General features: G+C 41.0%; 2 protein-coding genes across 2 annotated transcripts in view; one reads left to right on the top strand and one right to left on the bottom strand.

The window, feature by feature from the left end:
• The window catches only part of HNRNPLL (heterogeneous nuclear ribonucleoprotein L like), a 67,756-nt gene extending 51,191 nt beyond the window's left edge, over positions 1–16,565 (bottom strand). Inside the window, exons 1-2 of the mRNA XM_023531345.1 lie at positions 16,430–16,565; positions 13,899–14,042 (exon numbers count right to left, since the gene is read on the bottom strand). Coding sequence (XP_023387113.1) covers positions 13,899–13,964 — 66 coding nt within the window. The 5' untranslated portion in view covers positions 13,965–14,042; positions 16,430–16,565. The remainder of the gene's footprint in view (positions 1–13,898; positions 14,043–16,429) is intronic.
• A 79-nt stretch (positions 16,566–16,644) lies between these two features.
• Positions 16,645–17,318, top strand: part of GALM (galactose mutarotase) — a 50,903-nt gene continuing 50,229 nt past the window's right edge. Inside the window, exon 1 of the mRNA XM_011361393.2 lies at positions 16,645–17,078. Coding sequence (XP_011359695.1) covers positions 16,889–17,078 — 190 coding nt within the window. The 5' untranslated portion in view covers positions 16,645–16,888. The remainder of the gene's footprint in view (positions 17,079–17,318) is intronic.

Raw genomic sequence — 17,318 nt, 5'->3', positions numbered from 1 at the left:
GCTAAAATGTGAAAAGGAAGAACATTGTGACAAATGCTAAATGAAGATTAGAAAATAAAGGCACGACGTGGTTAATACACAAAAGCCATGTCATGAGGATATTTCCTATTAATATAGATCAGCTGTATATTTGGTTTTGAGCTTCTAGCAGCTAAACAAGAAGAAAGCTAGGTCGGTTAGAAAATCAAAAGGCAAATTGGGATTTCTAGTCACAGAGCCCCCCGAAACAGAGCCCAGATGCTGTCAGGTGCAGCATCTTGCATTTACTAGAGCTCTTTTGAGAATCTACTGTTACCAAAGCCCAAGATGCAGAGTTGTAGTAGGGAGAAGACAAGGCACACCAAGGGGAAAGGCAAGATGTACTGCTGACCAAGTCCAGTGGCTATAGGGGATTCGCAGACCAGCGGCAGCAAGGGCTGGCCTCCAGAGGATACAGCTGCCATTTGGTTCAGCCACATCTAGCAGGGAAAACTGATTGTCCTAGAGCCACCACCAAGAACTCCATACAAAAAAGAAAAAGAAAGAACGAAAGAAAGAACGAACGAACGAACGAAAGAGAAGGAAGGAAAGGGAAGGAAGGAAGGAAGGAAGGAAGGAAGGAAGGAAGGAAGGAAGACAAAGAAAAAGCATGCATGATACATAATGAAAAAATAGCAGAAAATGAAAAATGAACTTGAAGGATTCACAGCAAATTCATGGTTAGTGATGGCAGGGGATGCGGCAGAGGTGGGAATGTGATGGTCAGAGGTACTTCAAATATATTAGGGAATATTTTATACATACGTAGAAATACACATAAAGGCTAAAAGCAAATCTGTCAGCACGCTAACAGCTCTTAATTCTGGGAGGTAAGAAAACTTTGTACTTCACACTCTTCTGTATTTTTCACTTACTTAAAATTTTGAAAATGAAAAACTCATCTTCTCCAGGAATCCTTTACCAATGTGTTACGTCAGGGCAGTAGTACATTGGTAAAGGATTCCTGGAGAAGATGAGTTTCGAGGAGAACTATAAAAAATGGAGTCTGGGTGGCCTCAGGGGAGAGTGGCCAGGATCAAAGAGTGAGGAGTCCCTGTTTTTCAGGAGCCGGTTAGGGATATAAAATCATCTATGTGAATCACCCAGACTCTAAATCGCAATTACACAGAATTGAAAGTTATATCAGTTATTAAGAAAAAGCAAAAAGAAATTATTTCAGAAGATATAATTCAGAATTTTTCATATGACTCAACCTCAAATACACCTTCTAAATTTCTGTAATCTTTCCCACTTATCATTATCCATATCTATACCATCACTATGTCACTGATTTCCTTGGAATGGTCTAGAAACAAAGATGAAAGGAGGGAGAGAAGGAAGGAAGGAGGGAGGAAGGGGAAGCGAGTGGAGAGGGACTGAAAAGGAAAGAGAGGAGAGATCAATAATACATGTCCAAGTAAGTCACTAATAAGTAGGACTTTCTAGAATGCATGCATTCTAGAGAAGATAGAAAAACTAAATAAATCCACAATAAACATTCCGCGATACCTAAAAAAGACGTTTTAGACTTTGCAGGACAAGAGCAAAGCCTACCCTAGAAGGACACAGGGCAAGTCTCTAAATCTGTGATTAAAGTATACCTAAACATTTTTGACTCTGTTGGGTTGGCCATTTTTGTGAGTGTGTGGTTACAACAAAAATCCTCCACCCAATGGTCCTCAATTCTACTTGTATTAATTCAAGTCCTTCATGTCATTGTGGTGTTAGGGTCATTTTCTTTTTAAGGATACCTCATTATCTTGGTATCTTTGGGTACCATGTATCAATTACCAGTCTAAGACACAGGACACCTGGCAACAGATGCTATTACCACAGCTGCAGAATTCATCTATGCTATAAAACAGCATTTAAATTTTGTCTTTGAGAGTTTGAATGAAGTATGATTCCATTATGATGCTATTGAGCACGTTTATAATGTGAGCATTCCAAAACACTCCCTCCATGATAAAATGGCTCGATTGTCCTTTTTTCCTGAATTGTTAAAGACTGAGATCTGTTGCTTGGTTTAAAACAACCCATAATGTGTGGTCAGAGTCAGATGCTTTAAGTCTTACAGATCAAAAAGCATAAAACCACATTGACCATTTTCTTTGGGGAAAAAAATGCATGTATATTCACTATGATTACTGTATCTTAGTCCTTAAAGAGGTATGTCTTTTCCAGAGAAAATTAAAGTAGAAATTCTGATGCAGTGAAAATGTTCAAATTAAGAGGGAAAATGAGAACATCCAAATCACTCTGAAACTAAATAATGATAAATTATAATGGCTTCCAAAAATTACTTAGTTCCTATGAAAGGTATTTACATGGCAACTACTGCATTAAATTGCCCTTAAATAGGTCCTGAGCCACACACACACACACACACACGAAGAAGAGAAAATTGCTCCTGGACCCATATTTGTTCAGTTTAGAGGCAAGGAGGTAGCCTACAGTAACATGTTGATGCAAACACAGTACATGTGCACCATGCTTTTCTCTTTATTTACCTCTTTACCTCATATATGCCACTTCGTAGACATGCTCATGACGGTGGGATCAGTTTAATTATCTTCATCTCCTTCCTGACATTTCAGAAAGGACTCTCAGACTATTTAACTGTAAATAAGAAGTCTTTCACAAATGGTAGGGAGAGGTGCCTCCTCTCATGGGATTAATGAAACAGTGTCAAATTCTTGAAGTCCCTTGATACCACAAGTTTTCTTCCATACTTAGGTTTCATATTATAGATGAATATATGCAAGTGTCTAAAGGAAATAATCTGATATGTTGGCAAAAACATGAAAATAAAGATTTACAGTGCAGCAATGTATCCTGACCTTCTACCATTATAAGAAATTAGAGCATACTCTTATTTCTTTTACTCTTATTAGGGCAATATGAGAATAATAAGAATAAAAAGGAATAAGAGCATGGACTCTAGAGCCAGACTGCCTGGCTTTAAATCCAGGCTATGCCACTTCCTTTCTTCCAGTTTCTCAACCGTAAAATTACAATGATTATATGCCCATGTATAAGATTATTCTAAGGTTTATTCCAGTCAATACATGAATAATGCAACATATAGTAAATGCAATAGGAGTGTTTGCTATTATTGCTATTATTGTCATCATCATTATTAGTGAACACATACTATGTGCCTGGCTACAAGATCCTTTACATACACTGGGTCATTTCATCATTGCAGGAACTTTATATAGTATTATTAGCCTCATTTTACAACTGGAAATTCAGACTCAGAAAAATTACATAATCTGCCAAAATCACACAACCAGTAAGTAGTAAAGCCCACTATTGCATAGCTAATTAAATAAATAAATGTAAGATTCTGGACAATTTTTTTCACTAAATCTAAGTGAAATATTTGCAAAGAAAGATCTGACTTAAAATACAGACTACGCAGTGTACAAAAAATTCACTTTGGGCAAGGACTAGATAGTAGTTACTGCCCAGAGCATCTGATACTGAAGTATGATGCGAAGCCACTGGGGGTGCTTACTGGGAGTGACATAAAGCTAACTTAACTGCACAACATTTGTAATGGCAAACTGGTATAAAACATCTTCCTGCTATAGGGATAGTAATCAAAGGCAAAAGAAAAAATAGTGATTAAAGGCAAAGGAAAAGAAATTAAATGAACATTTAAATGTGCAGTCTTCAGGAGTGAGAATTCTAAATGGTATACAGCCTAATATCAAAAGCTGACTCACTAAAATGTTCCTTCACCTCTATTTAGGCACAGTTTTTCTTTTTTCACTATTATCAGGCACAAATTTTCTGTTTCTCTTCACAGCTCTTCAAACCTCTGATAAAAAGCCCTGACCCTGGAACTCCTTAGTGACAGTCCTTTGTGCTGAATACTTGCCCCATTTCCTGTTTTCTCTCTCATCTTGATGCAACAGGTACAAGTAGAGCAGGATATGACAGTTAGAGGGAATGTTGCAAACAATAATGAAAGCAGTTACTCTGAGTCTCAGGCCCATTGGCTCATTTTCATTTCAGTAGATAAACGATATTATCTCTTGCAAATAACACTTAAAATGGGACAGGGACTGTCCCTGTACAGTGGAAAAGAAAAGGCACCTGGCTTCAGTACTTACTGTCAATCAGCAGCTTGTTTAGGTAATTTTTTTTTTTTTAAATTAAAGCCTTCCCACTAATGAGACTTCGAATTTGGAGTTTTGTAATTTTATATCTATCTAATACCTTTATAAATCTCACGTACCTTAAAGAAAGGCTAAAATGTGACTGACAAGAATTAGAAAAACAGCATGATTCTTCAAGGCAAAATGAGGGATGAGGTGCTTAGAAATTCTGTTTTCACTGAGTATGATACTGAATCAGTCCCTTCACAGAAAAATCCTACTACAGCAGGTGAATTGCCATTCATAATATATTTAAATCTTACTTTCTACCCTGAAGCTCATTTTTATAGTGTTTTCTATTGAATTTCCAGCAGAAAATCAGACTCTTTTAAACATTTGTTCTCAAACAGAAAGGGAATAAGTGGCTGCCTAGGTCTGGGAGTGGAGTGGAACTGGGGAGGAGAGTGACTTCAATTGGGTAGGGGGTTACTTTTTGGGATAATGAAAATGTTCTGAACTTAGATTTGGGTGGTAGATGCACAGCTCCGTGACTATACTAAAACCATTGCATTGTACACTTTAATGAGTGAATTTTATGGTTTGTAAATTATCTCAAAAATTTAATTAATAATTTAATTTACAAATCTATCCTTGAGGAAGAATCTGAAAGAGAGAAGAGTACTATAGAGAGAAGTAAGAGGTCTATTAGATTTGAGTCATCTCTTTGCTAAAGTACTAAGGCCAGAACAGACCTGAGTTTTTTGATCCAATGTATCCTAATCTTCTACCATTCTCTCTCCCCACTTCCCATCAAGGTCCTTCTTTAGACTCAATCTCATGAATATAGCCCTGTGACAGACACTGGGATTAGCAGCCCCAAAGCCATTCACAACGTCCTGTTCTCTTGCTTTTTTTCTACTACAGAGGCTGGAAAGCAAAATACTCGACTTTCCTTCTTTTACTGCTAGCTGTGGCCACATGAATCAGTTCAGGCCAGTACGATGTAAGCAGAACCCTCTTAGATAAGATTTCCAGAAAGTTTTACTTCCAGATAAAAAGGGAGAGATGCACCTGGCAGAGTTCCTTTGCCCCTTTTGTCTCTGATGTCTCTCCCCTTTCTTGCTGCCTAGAAAGCAGACTTGAGCCTGGAGATACAACAGTCAGTCGGTGACATGAGGATAAAAACATGAGGATGAAAGCCAAAAAGCTAAGAAAGGAGGAGAAGAAATGCTGAAAGAGCCTTAGTCCTTGTCAGCATTTCTCAGCAGTTGTACCAGTGCTGGACTGCTCAGTTCTGAACTTTTCATTATATAAGAAAAAGAAAACTCTTCTTGTAAAACTACTGTTATATGGTTGCAGACAGTTATCCTGTTACTTGCAAACGAAAGCATGCCTAACAAGCCAATTAGAGACTTTCATATTTTAAAATTGTTAGGTATATCAATGTCAAAGTTGGTTTATTTTAATGTCCACAGGCTGCTTCTTGTGCACAGAAAAGACCATTTATAATTAATTGATGTTTAAATTATACAACTTATTGAAGATGCAAATTTTCCTTAAGCCTTTAAGTTTCATTTGAAATATTTCACCTTCCTTGTAGAGATGACAAGTGCCATACTAGAGATCTCTGCGAAGATTAGTAAAAAGAAAAAAATGTTTCACAGAAGAGCATTTGAACCAGCTCTCAAAGAACAAAGTAAAAAGAAAATTACAGATGGAAAGAATACGTAAATTCAGAGGCACGAAAAGGCATGATGTGTTAGATGGACATGTGAGGCTGGAGAAGGGAAGATGAGGATGGAAAGCAAATTGAGATCAAATTGTTAGGAGTCTTGTATATCAGACCAAGCAGTTTAAGTGTTATCCTATAGAAAACAGGTAGCTCTTAGAAGTTTTGAAGGAAGAGAATCACATGATCATATAGGTGTTTAAGAAAGAAAAAGGGATTGGAGAAAGCCATAGATAGAGAAGCTATTTGGAGACTACTGCAATAGAACTAATGAGAGAGGATGTGGGTCTGAACAAAGAGAAGACCCCGGCACAGATGCTGCAGTGGATCCCCAGGGCAAGGGGCCGATTGAGGACACAGAAGAGGTTTAGGGTCCATAGCCAGAGGGAGCTGAGGGGAGGCCAAATCTGCAAGGGAGAGGCAGTCAGCAGCATGGCCAAGGCTCTTAAGAGCCACATGTTACCTGCTGCATGCTACAGCTTCAGAAACCAGCAGAGCACGGAGCAAACAGGTGGACAAGGGAACTGAGAAGGCGGAGGACGCTCCCACCCAACCTGAGGACCCTAGCTCTTCCTGCTGTGACAAAGACTCGTAAGTCACACCCCTCCCTCTTCTCTATATACCTGTTAGGAAAAGAAGCAGCGAGAAGGGAAGGTTAGGGGGAGGTTATTTGCAAGTTATATTCTTTTTATCTGAGAGAAACAGAACATACCTATTAAATTAATTAAATAAGAAAGCCATTAGACTGAGATGTCTCTAATGCTAGGTGGCCTACGTAAGCAAACCAAAATCTAAGTTTGTAAATGCCTCAAGGTTATGAAACCGAAACCTAATACAACCAATCACAAACGGCCAACTAAGCTTTAAGCTATAGCCATAAGCTATAGCCGCTCAATAATTTCCTTACTTTGTTTCTGCCTTTTCTCCATAAAAGCCTCTCCCCAAGCTGCTTTCGGTGGAGTTCTCCTATGTCTGGTTTGGCCCTGTCCTGATTCCAATAGATTTTTGCACAAATAAACTGTTAAAATTTTAAATATGCTTCAGTTTATCTTTTTAACATACCTAAAGGGATCATTTCAATAATCGGCATTACCAGGTTTTAAACCAGATCAGACATTTAGATAATCATGACCACCAACACCAACTAACCAAGTAAGTGAGTGCTCAAAAGGAGCGCAGATCACTTCTGAACAAAATAATAGGAAAATCCATTTTCTCTGCACAGCAAAGTTAGAGCACAAGTTAAATCATGCAACTCTGATGCAGAAGCACAGAACAAGCAGAGTCAAAATGTGCGAAGATGGCTGATTACATTCACCACTGTCCATGGGAGGCACTGAATCCAGGGGATATCAGCCATCTGGTCATCAGAAATAACTCCCACTTGTGAAGCAGGTCTATTTTGTGGGGCTTAGCTCTAGTAAGACTCTCCAGCTCTGTGCTCCAATTTATGCTCATCAAATGGTCCTTGATTATTAATTCATCATCACTACTTCTTCAATACTAGGGCCTGGCACTAAAAAAGGGTAACTGTTTTAAAGAAAGAGATTGGGCTTTTATTTTATACAGCAGTCTCTTAAGAGTGTAGCTGATGTTAGTCTTCCTTATCAGGATGAATTCTGGGATCCTGACAAGACTGAGTTTCTTGCCTGAAAGGTTGAGGACCAGACCCTGGACTCATGGGTGAATGCACACCCTGGTGATCACTTGGCCTGCCTATTCTGTCCCTTTTCCTTCTACCAATGTCACGTCACACTGCTGCCTCTACCCAAGATAGAAAAGAACCTATGCAGAAGTAGAACACAGGTGAGCTAGGTACACATATTTCCTGTAAGCTCCTGTACCTGCCCCATGACACACTCCAGGTGTGTTGGTCAAACTGTCCACTCTATGACTCATCCTTGAACCACTTCCCATTGCCCAGTCCACTTCCCTCTGACCTGCTCTTAAAGTTCTTCCTGCTGATTTTTGTATTCCTTTTATTTACTTCCCCACTGTTCGCAGTAGATTTGACATCGGCTGACTCAAAAAGCCTTGGTTGACATCTTTCCTATTTCTCCCTCTACCCCAACCCTGCTCTCCCACCAGGCCTGTGCTTGCCTTAAAGACAGGACTTAGACCACCAAACTATCCAGGGCACACTCGTCATGTCAGAAGAGGCACAAGTTGGTATCAACCACACTCGACTCAGCATGAGCTGTGTGGATCCTAGCAATTTTCGGAGCTGTTAGTCGGGCTCTACCTCAGGGATCTGAGTTCAGCAGGAAGACGGATACATTCATTCAGCAGGACTGGTGATTTCCCAGGGAGGCTCTGAGAAAGTAGCTGCTTCAGTGAGTAGCGTCTGCGGGCTGAAGCTTTTCATACTCGGTAGCACAGAGCTGCCTATCAGCGCTGCCATTTCTAGCATTGAAGAATGATTGACACTCTGCACTGTGGCTGCAGCGACTCCAACTCACAACTAGTCACACCAGCTCAACGTGTTCTTTTTAATTATTTACCATTTTGAGGTAGGTATTAGAATACCAGCCATACCTCCTCAGCCCCAGTCTTCTCTGATTCTTAGTTTTCTGAGCCATGAAATAATAATGGTCATACCTCCTCACAGGCAAACTACATAAAAACACCTAGCATCACATCACATAGCAGACACCGACTAATGTTAATCCTGATTTCTTTTTCTGAGATTCCGACTCCAGCCTGAGGCAGAATCTCCAGATCATAAAATCCTGCTTCACCTAAAGGTCCTGTGTACTCAGTTGTAATTCCTCCTTGTCTTTAAATCAGGGGAAGATCATAAGCTGCAGTCAGACTTGGGGCTTTTCCTTCAGGGCATGATTAGACATGCTTCTAGAAAGGAGTGGTGTTGTGGGTAGAGGGGGACTCAAAGAAATGCTTACTCCATGGTTCTCAAACTTCAGGTAGCAGGGGAATCATTTAGGGAGTTTATTAAAAATGGAGATACCTGCATTGTCCCTTCCTCAGTGACTGAGGATCACTGAGTCACTGAGATTCAGACCCATGAACCTACATTTCTAAGTTTTGCAGAATATTCTAATGTGCATCTAAGGTTTAAGAATCACTGCCCTTTCCAGAAGTTCCTCCCTTCTCACTTTTGACCTGGTTACTCTGGTAAACAGTGGATGGGGTGGGGGTGGGGGGGGCCAGTTGAAGGCTGTGGTATAATAAAAAAAAAATTGGTCTGGCACAGAACTCCCCAAACCCTTAACATCTCTTGAGTGACAAGAATATCTTATGCTAATGAGCATCTGGGTTGGTGAACCCATTCTGGTGCTAGAAAGGTGGCACGACAGAGGAGGGCTCGGAAGCTCTGCAGCAATCCCCACCCCGACCCCACGCCTCAGAACTTGCCCTATGCATTTCTTCCACTTGGCTGTTCCTGAGTTATATCCTTTATAATGAATCAGTAAATGTAAGTAAAGTATTTTCCTGAGTTCTGTGAGTCATTCTATCAAATTATCAACCTGAGAGGACTTTGGGGGAACTCACAAATTTGTAGTTGGCTGCTGGGCAGAAGTGTGGGTAGCCTGGGTATCCTATTTGCAGCTGGTGTCTGAGCTGGGGACAGTCTTGTGGGACTGAGCCCTTTAACTGGTGAGATTTGACCCTATCTCCAGGTAGATAATGTCAGAATTGAATTGAATTGTTGGGCACCCTTTTGGTGTCACAGAATTGGCTACAGTGTGTAAAAACAACATAAATTTAGTGTCAGAAGTAGTGTCAGAAAAAAACACACAGGGGCCCCGTCACGTCTTGTCTCTTCCTGACTTCACCTGGCCCTTGTATAACCACATATCTTTTTAGAATGTGGTTACGTTCAGAAGAAACACCAATTCCACTATGATTGTCTGACCTAAATTTAGTGTTAATCTTTTGAAAAGGTATAGAAGTGGGACTGAAATTTTCCCCATTCGCGTGTACAAAAAAGAAGGCAGAATTGGCTTACAGGCCTCCAATCTGCTAACTGTAATCCACACCACAGCTAGTGGACAGTCTCTAACGGGCCAGGGAGCAACGGGCCTGCTCTACAGTAGGGTGCAAGCCCATTTGCTGGAATCATCTTATGGACTTGCTGACCACCTTGACTCTGGCTGGACCTCACCTGAGCTGCTTCTTGATCTTTGAAACCTATTCATAGGTGTCTGCCAGACCCCTTGCATCTAGCTAGATTTTTTGCCCTAGTTCTAGTTGGCTATTTATTAGTAGACAAGCCTTTCCTTGTGGCCCAAAGTTGCTGCAAAAAAACTCACTGCAAAAAAAAATTTCCACTAGCGTGTTGTCTCAAGCGTCCAGGCAGAGGTTTTGCTGAGCAGACTTTACTGTCCTGGCTTCATGCCTGAGGTGCCAGCTGTGCTGCTGTCCCAGCATTTGTTGTTAAAATGCTATCCCCTCCCTTCCTCGCCTTCTTTTCCCTCTCCTCCTAGAGAAACTGCATAGTTTTACCAATCAATGTCACCTATCTTGGTATACCTGCTGGCACACCTGAAACCGTTTAAAGGGGTCTCATTCTTAGTCTTTTAAAAAATATATGTGGTGATTTTCGACAGGACTTCCTCAGCTAGGACGCTGCGCAACCCAAAGTCAGCCTGGCCAACGATTGTCTTAGCCAATTGCAGGAAGGAAAACATGGTCAATTTAGTAAGAGATGGCACTTAATCAAGGGACATGACTGAGGTCCAATGAGCTGTAGAAGTCCAAGTAGAATTAACTGGCCAAATGCTTCTACTCTGAGCAGAGCTGCAAATCATCCACGAAGGAGAAGCTTCCCTGGCACTAAAAAGATGTTTTGCAGCACCACCATTAACTAGTGGAGAGCACCTGCCAGCTGCAAAGTCATCCCCAGGGCCTCAGGAGCACACCCCAGGCAGCTCCCAGTCACTTGTCCCCAGAAAGTTTCTTATTATAACAATACTGGGTCAATACTGACTCTTTAAAATACCTCCCTCCAGCTCTAGCTCAGTGTCCTCTTCCAGGACACAAACAGTCCACATCCTATGCTGACTGACCTATGGTTCTCCATGTCCTTCTTGGGAGCCAGTTCTTTGAGAGTTAAGGAGGAAATCCTCTGTGGCTTGGGTTCTTCTTCCTTTGGCAAAGCCATCACCATCAAAGTGGTTCCCACCTCACACTACCTACCCTCTGGCATAATAAACGTCTCCCACTAGAGCTCTTTCAGATCTTGCCACCTTGATGCTTGGAGTCTCTAGCTCCACACTCAAAAATTCACCATTGCCTGGAGTAGAAATCCTGTCTTCTTCCAGATCCCCGGAAATCATCTGATTCCTTTGTGTTGCGCCTCAGGCAATGCCTGAAGTGTATCTGATACCTGTAGTCTCATCCCAGAGGTATGCTTACAGGTATCTGGCTTCAACCAGACAACCAAGCCACACGCTCACATTCTCATTAGGTACACAGAGTGGAGGAACGTGGTACCTGTTAGAAATCCTCCAAAGTCCCTGGAAAGTATTTATTGAAATACTAACAACTTTAATAAAGTACATGGCAGAGTGCTGCTTATGCTCGAATGCCTTCTCTTTTATACTATATTAATAGAACCCTTAGAATAAAGATTATACATTTCGCAACCTATTCTGAAGTTTTATATAATAATGTGAGTAAGTTCTGGCCAATGGGGTATGAGGGAAAGTAATGTGTGAAACTTTCAGGATGTGTCTTTTAAAGAAGGGAGCCTGTTCCTTCTCCAACACTGCTTCTTCTCACTTTCTCTCTTCTATCCTGCTGTTCTAAATGTGGACATGGTGGCACACTTCCTTGGCCAACTGGACTTTAGGACATACCCTACAGATGGTAAAACAACAAGTTAGAGGGAGCCTACATCCCAGATGACCACATTGAGCAGAACTAGTATACTAACCTTGGACCACCTGTTGAGAGAAGCGATCCACCATGGCCCTGAGCATCTCTGAACAGCCTTTTTGGGTATACCAAGAATGTATAATGCTGACCTCTCTTTAGTGGACCATTTCTCAAGATTGAGCTTGCAATGCAAGCTCAAGGCATGAGTTAACATCATCTCTCAGACGAAGAAGAGGCTTGCTTACCACTTACTATAAAAGGGGTAGATTCTAGTTGTAATGCAAACCCACTGTGTGCTTAGTGTCCAACTTGGTTACCTCCATGGGTCTTGGGGGGCATGGGGAATCAGCAAAAACATGATGTGCATTAGCTTGCTATATAGTGAGTAATAAGATCCTTTGTCTCAGACCTAGAAATCTGTGTCTTTAGCCAGCATCTGTGAAATAGCAATTTATTAGCTTGCAAGTAAGGCAAAAATCCCAGAACCTAACATACTCATCTCTGGACTGTTCTTAGGAAAGAAATCAACTTGTATACTTTCTTAAGCCACTGTTATTTTGGATCTCTCTTACAGGCAGTCAAACCTAATCTTAACTAATCAAAGAGTAAATTTTCAAAGGTCTGATTTGGAAAAAAATAAGAAAGAAAAAGAAACATGCTTATTATTGCTTTTTTTTTTTTCTCCCTTAACATTGTAATTACAAAAGTCATGCCTGAGGACTTGTGGGACCCTAGTACATTCATTTTCCTGTTATGTCATATTCTATTATATAGATATATCACATTTTTTACTCTGTTTTTCAACTGATGGACAATATAGGTTGTTTCCATATTTTTATTCTTACACATAATACTGCTATAGATATTCTTATGCCCATATGCAAAAGATTATCTAGGGTATATTCCAAGGAATACAATTGCTAGGTCATGTGCCATTGCTGAGCTAACTGCAATTTGACCTTATTAGATATTGATAAGTAGTTCTCCGGAGTGGTTTATCGATTAAGATTTTCACCAGCTTTGTATGAGAGATGCTTCACATCCCTTCTAGTATCCAAACATTTATTTAACAAATATTTTTCAGTGACCTACTAATCTGTTCTAGGTACTGGGCTATAGCAGTTTAAGGGCCCGCTCTCTTGGAGCTTTCATCTTCTTGGCAGGAGACTTAATAACAAATAAATGAATGAATATATAATAGGTCCAGAGAGGATGAGTGCCTTATTTCCAGGGTCAAGGTCTAGCTGTTCTCCTTGGACCCTTGTTACCCTGATAGTATAAGCAGCTGCAATGCCCCCTTGAGCTCAATGTGACCTAATTCCAGAAACTGATTTTTAAAATTTGTAGTTACCACAAGAATTAGAAGATGAACATTTTACATTGGTGCAATGTATTAGAATTTATACGGTGCTTTGGAATCCATGTTCTCAGCTGACCACAATATTAGGTAACATATAATAAGGAAGTGGTTAAGTGCTCCTATCTCTACAGTCAAGCTGCCTGGGATCAAATCTTGGTTTCCTGACTTACTAACCATGTGACCTTGAGCGAGTTACTGAACTTCTCTAAGTTTCGATTTCTGTATCATGTAATAGTGTCTGACTTACAGGGATACTTATCATGGTACCCAGTAAAATTTTAGCACTATATATTTACTAGCAATCAATTAATAATAATCAGATAGGACAATCATGTGATATTATTCTCATTTTATAGATGAGGAAAGTGAGGTTCAGAGTAGTTAAACAAATTGCCCAGCCAGTAAATTCTGGTGCCTCTTAAACCCAGGTCTGCTCCACTATAACACTGTATTTATTTATGTATCATGCATTCATTCAATAATTATTTAGTGAACATCTAACATTGCCAGTCACTCTGCTTGGTGCTGGGGAATTCTGAAATAATCCTAATATGGTTGATCATCTTTGGGCAGCCCTGAAATTCCAACTACTCTGAGGCCAGTCCCAACACTTTGTTTCATCCTGCTTGTACTGGTAATAAATTTTGAAGATTTTACTGAAGTCCTTATGGAGGATAGAGATGAACATTATATCACATTAGACTGTAAACTCTTTGAAGGTAAGGATCGTGTTTTACTTATCAATATACAACCAGCAGAGTGCCTAGCACATACTTATTGAATATTTGACAAATAAAGAACATGTCATACAGTGACATCTACGCCATATTCCTCAGTAACTTCTCACCTGCTCCCATAATGCCTTCCCCAGCAGCTGCTCCAAAATTGTTGATGAAATAGAGTTTGATTGCATTGTGAAGAATTCTACCTCTCATGAACTTGATGGGATTCTTCCAGTTATTTCCGGCTTCCAAATACAAGAAGTTTTCATCTGAAATCAAGTACAGTGACGTTTGGGTTATAAAAAATACATATGTCAAAATATTGTATCGGGAAGCCAACAGTTGAGTAAACAAGAACAACAATAAAATGAAAGATAAGACAGTGTATGCTGAGTACCCAGTGAAGAAAACTGACAATAAATACTACTGGAGTTCAAAACAAGAAAACAGGAAGGTGGTAAGATATCAACCTGATTAGAAAGAATCTCTTCCAGGTCTCTTTATACAGACAAACTCTGAGGTACTGTGAGTTGTTTTTATTATTATATCTCAAAGTTTCCTCATAGCAGTTTGTCAACGGCTTAAGGCTTTGGAGCTGGCAATCTATGGGCCCAGAGTCTCCTGAGTCCCAGGAACGGCACACCTGCAGTTTCTGTATAGAATGAGAAGATGAAGCCCAGGGTCCCAGCACTCAGATCTCCTCATTTCTGGCCCTCTGCATTCAACTTTGGGGACTAATCTCTTGCTGAGAACAGGACAGACCTTATTCTTCACCTGTGTATCCACCTCTGGGAAAAAGAAAAGGTATCCACTCTAAGTAGCTCCCCTCTAATGTAAATGTCACAATTCCTACTCCCTTTATCTCATACCTTCACCCTCAGCCTCTATTCAAAAACAAAAATAAATACCTCCTAGAATTTGACAATGCTTCCTTATCAAGATTATTACCTTGTTTCTGACCTAATCTAGTAAGAAAAATCAAGGGTTGTGCCTGACAGCTGCATTAGCAGAAGGTAGTCCTATTTGACTCAAAATATTAAACCGTTAAAAGCGAAAAGAAAATGAAATCAAGAGTGTACTCCTTACATCTTAGACATCATAGTTTGTTTCATTTTCTACCAAGATAAGCTATATAACCTCTCCTAGTGACATTTGGCTTTGGCCATTCTGATGCATTTATTTCTTTCTGTGACAACATAAGCTTGGCAGAACATTGAGACCTGGCGGCTGAGAAAAGAAAATGCAGTCTTCCTGCTCACAGAAAAGACTCTAAGATATCCTTGCTAACACAGCATTGCCAAAACGGCTTGTGTACGAATCAACCATAAATGGTAAGTGGGCTGATGAGGGTTGCAGAGTTTATGAGAATTTCTGATGAAGCAGCACACAAGAGTGCCTATCAGTTATTGTATGAGTGTGGTGCAGTCTGTAATTTGACTTGTTTGGGTCTTTTTGTTATTATATGTTACACTTCACTGAAGCCTATTGCAAGCTCTCATTTTCCTTTGCTATCAGAATTCCCCTGCTTCATGAATGAGAATCGAGGCTTTGTGGCAAGAATGCAAAATATTCCTTCCAACTACACAAAGGGCTGAGAGATGGGTTGTTTTATTAGCATCTGCTTCCAGGAACATGATCCCAATTCTCCCAATTTCCTAATCATAGATGCTTTTGGCACTCACCACAGTCTAGTTGGATCCTCTCTGAAATACTTCGGAACCAAACCAAAAGCAGTGTCAAGCAAAGATGAGTATGCAGTCAAGAAAAACATGTTTTTAGGCTTCCAACATCCTCCCTTCCTTCCTAGGCCCAGTACTGTCTAGACTTGTCAGATTTAGCAAAAACACAGGCTCCTGTATTTTATCTGACAATCCTATTAAGGCCTGTAGTCACTCTATTTTAGTCCTCTGTCATCCAAGCCTATTTCAGGGAAGAAAAAAAAAATCCCTGAGATTAGGCATCAAAAATTAGAGCAATATTTCTCAAAGTTTGGTCCCATTTAACCTGCATTAGAGTAACCTGGAAACATTGAAAAAGGCAGATTCCTGAGTCTCACCCTGGACTCACAGAATCGGAAATTCCAGAGACAGGCCTGAGAATATGTATTTTAAAAATCTCTTCGCATGCGTCTGAGGCACACTAAAGCATGAGGTTTATTTATTGACCTCAGTGTCTTTCCTCTCCCAGCAGCACATACTTAAAGCCTTTCCCTGCTTATGGAAAGAAGGTAATAAAAGTACAGTATCTGACTTTGATGAGGAATTTAATAAATATTTGTTCCCTTAATCCCTTTTTAAAGAAACTTTGAACTTCAAGAACAACGTGGGTAGGTACTCTTTACCAGTCCCCTGAAGAAAAGAAAGCTGGAGGTTGTCTCTGATCACCTCCATATACACTTGACTATTTTTGAGCTTGTCTAGGCTGCTACTTCAGGCCTGCAGCCAGCCAGGAGAGACTTTGGGCACTGGCTCCAGCAGAAATATGTCCAGGGCTCTGCCCTGTGGGACACACAAAATGGATCTTTAGTGTACAGGGTGTGCCGAGAGGCCTGCAATTATTTACCCTTTCTCTAAACAACCCCTGTACTTCTTTCCCCTCTGAATCAGAGTTAACTTAAAACCAGAATTCCTCCCCCCACCCCCAAGACCCGTCTCACCGTCCCTAATTCTGCTCTCTGTATTTTCCAGCATTTTATCTGAAAGTCAGCCACCAACATTACTGAACAGCTAGTTCATCGCATGCTGAGAACCACTGCCCGAGAACAGCGTAGAATCCTGCAGATTCAGGATTGGGGTTAGAAAGACTACAGGACCCAAAGTGCAATTTCACCTTTCAAAGACTACCATTCCCAGCATGCAATGCAGCCAGGATTAGCAACGGGGAAAAAACTGCAAGCCTGGCTGGAAAGTTTGCCTTCAGATTACCCTCGGGTAAAGGAATGATTTAGAAACGCCCCAGAGGATAAATTCTGCAGGAGTGGTCACTCCCTAAATCCAGGCAAGGAAGAGGAGGAGTCTGAGCTGTTTCCCGCCCCTTCTCCAGTAAACTTCTGTCGTTCTTGTTTGCCTCAGGAGTTCGAAAAGCCAGAAGTAGCAGCACACCCTGAGCTTTCCCCATGGTTTCGGTGACCAGAGCCGTGTTTGGAGACCTGCCCTTAGGGGCAGGGACAGTGGAGAAGTTCCAGCTGCAGTCAGACCTGCTGAGAGTGGACATCATCTCCTGGGGCTGCACTATCACAGCTCTGGAAGTCAAGGACAGGCAGGGCAGATCCTCAGATGTGGTCCTCGGCTTTGCTGAGTTGGAAGGTGGGTTGAACTCTGCCTTGGGTCGCTGGCCGGCCCCAGGCCCACCGCGCACACGCCCCGGGGGCGGGCTGCTCGTGGAGCAGGGACCCAGGGGAAAGACCTGAGTTGGGACTTTTGTTTGGGACCGTCAGGAATGCTTGGATCCCACTAACTCGCTGTGTTGCGATTCAGTGCTGGGAAAAAGACAGACTGAATGGAAACAGCTATAGGACTTGGCATCTAGTTATCCACTCAGGCTTT

The sequence above is a fragment of the Pteropus vampyrus genome, unplaced genomic scaffold (assembly GCF_000151845.1).
Source record: "Pteropus vampyrus isolate Shadow unplaced genomic scaffold, Pvam_2.0 Scaffold66, whole genome shotgun sequence".
NCBI classification, from domain to species: Eukaryota; Metazoa; Chordata; class Mammalia; order Chiroptera; family Pteropodidae; genus Pteropus; species Pteropus vampyrus.
The sequence above is the reverse complement of the archived record's forward strand: the minus strand, read 5'-3'. Positions and strand labels throughout refer to the sequence as shown.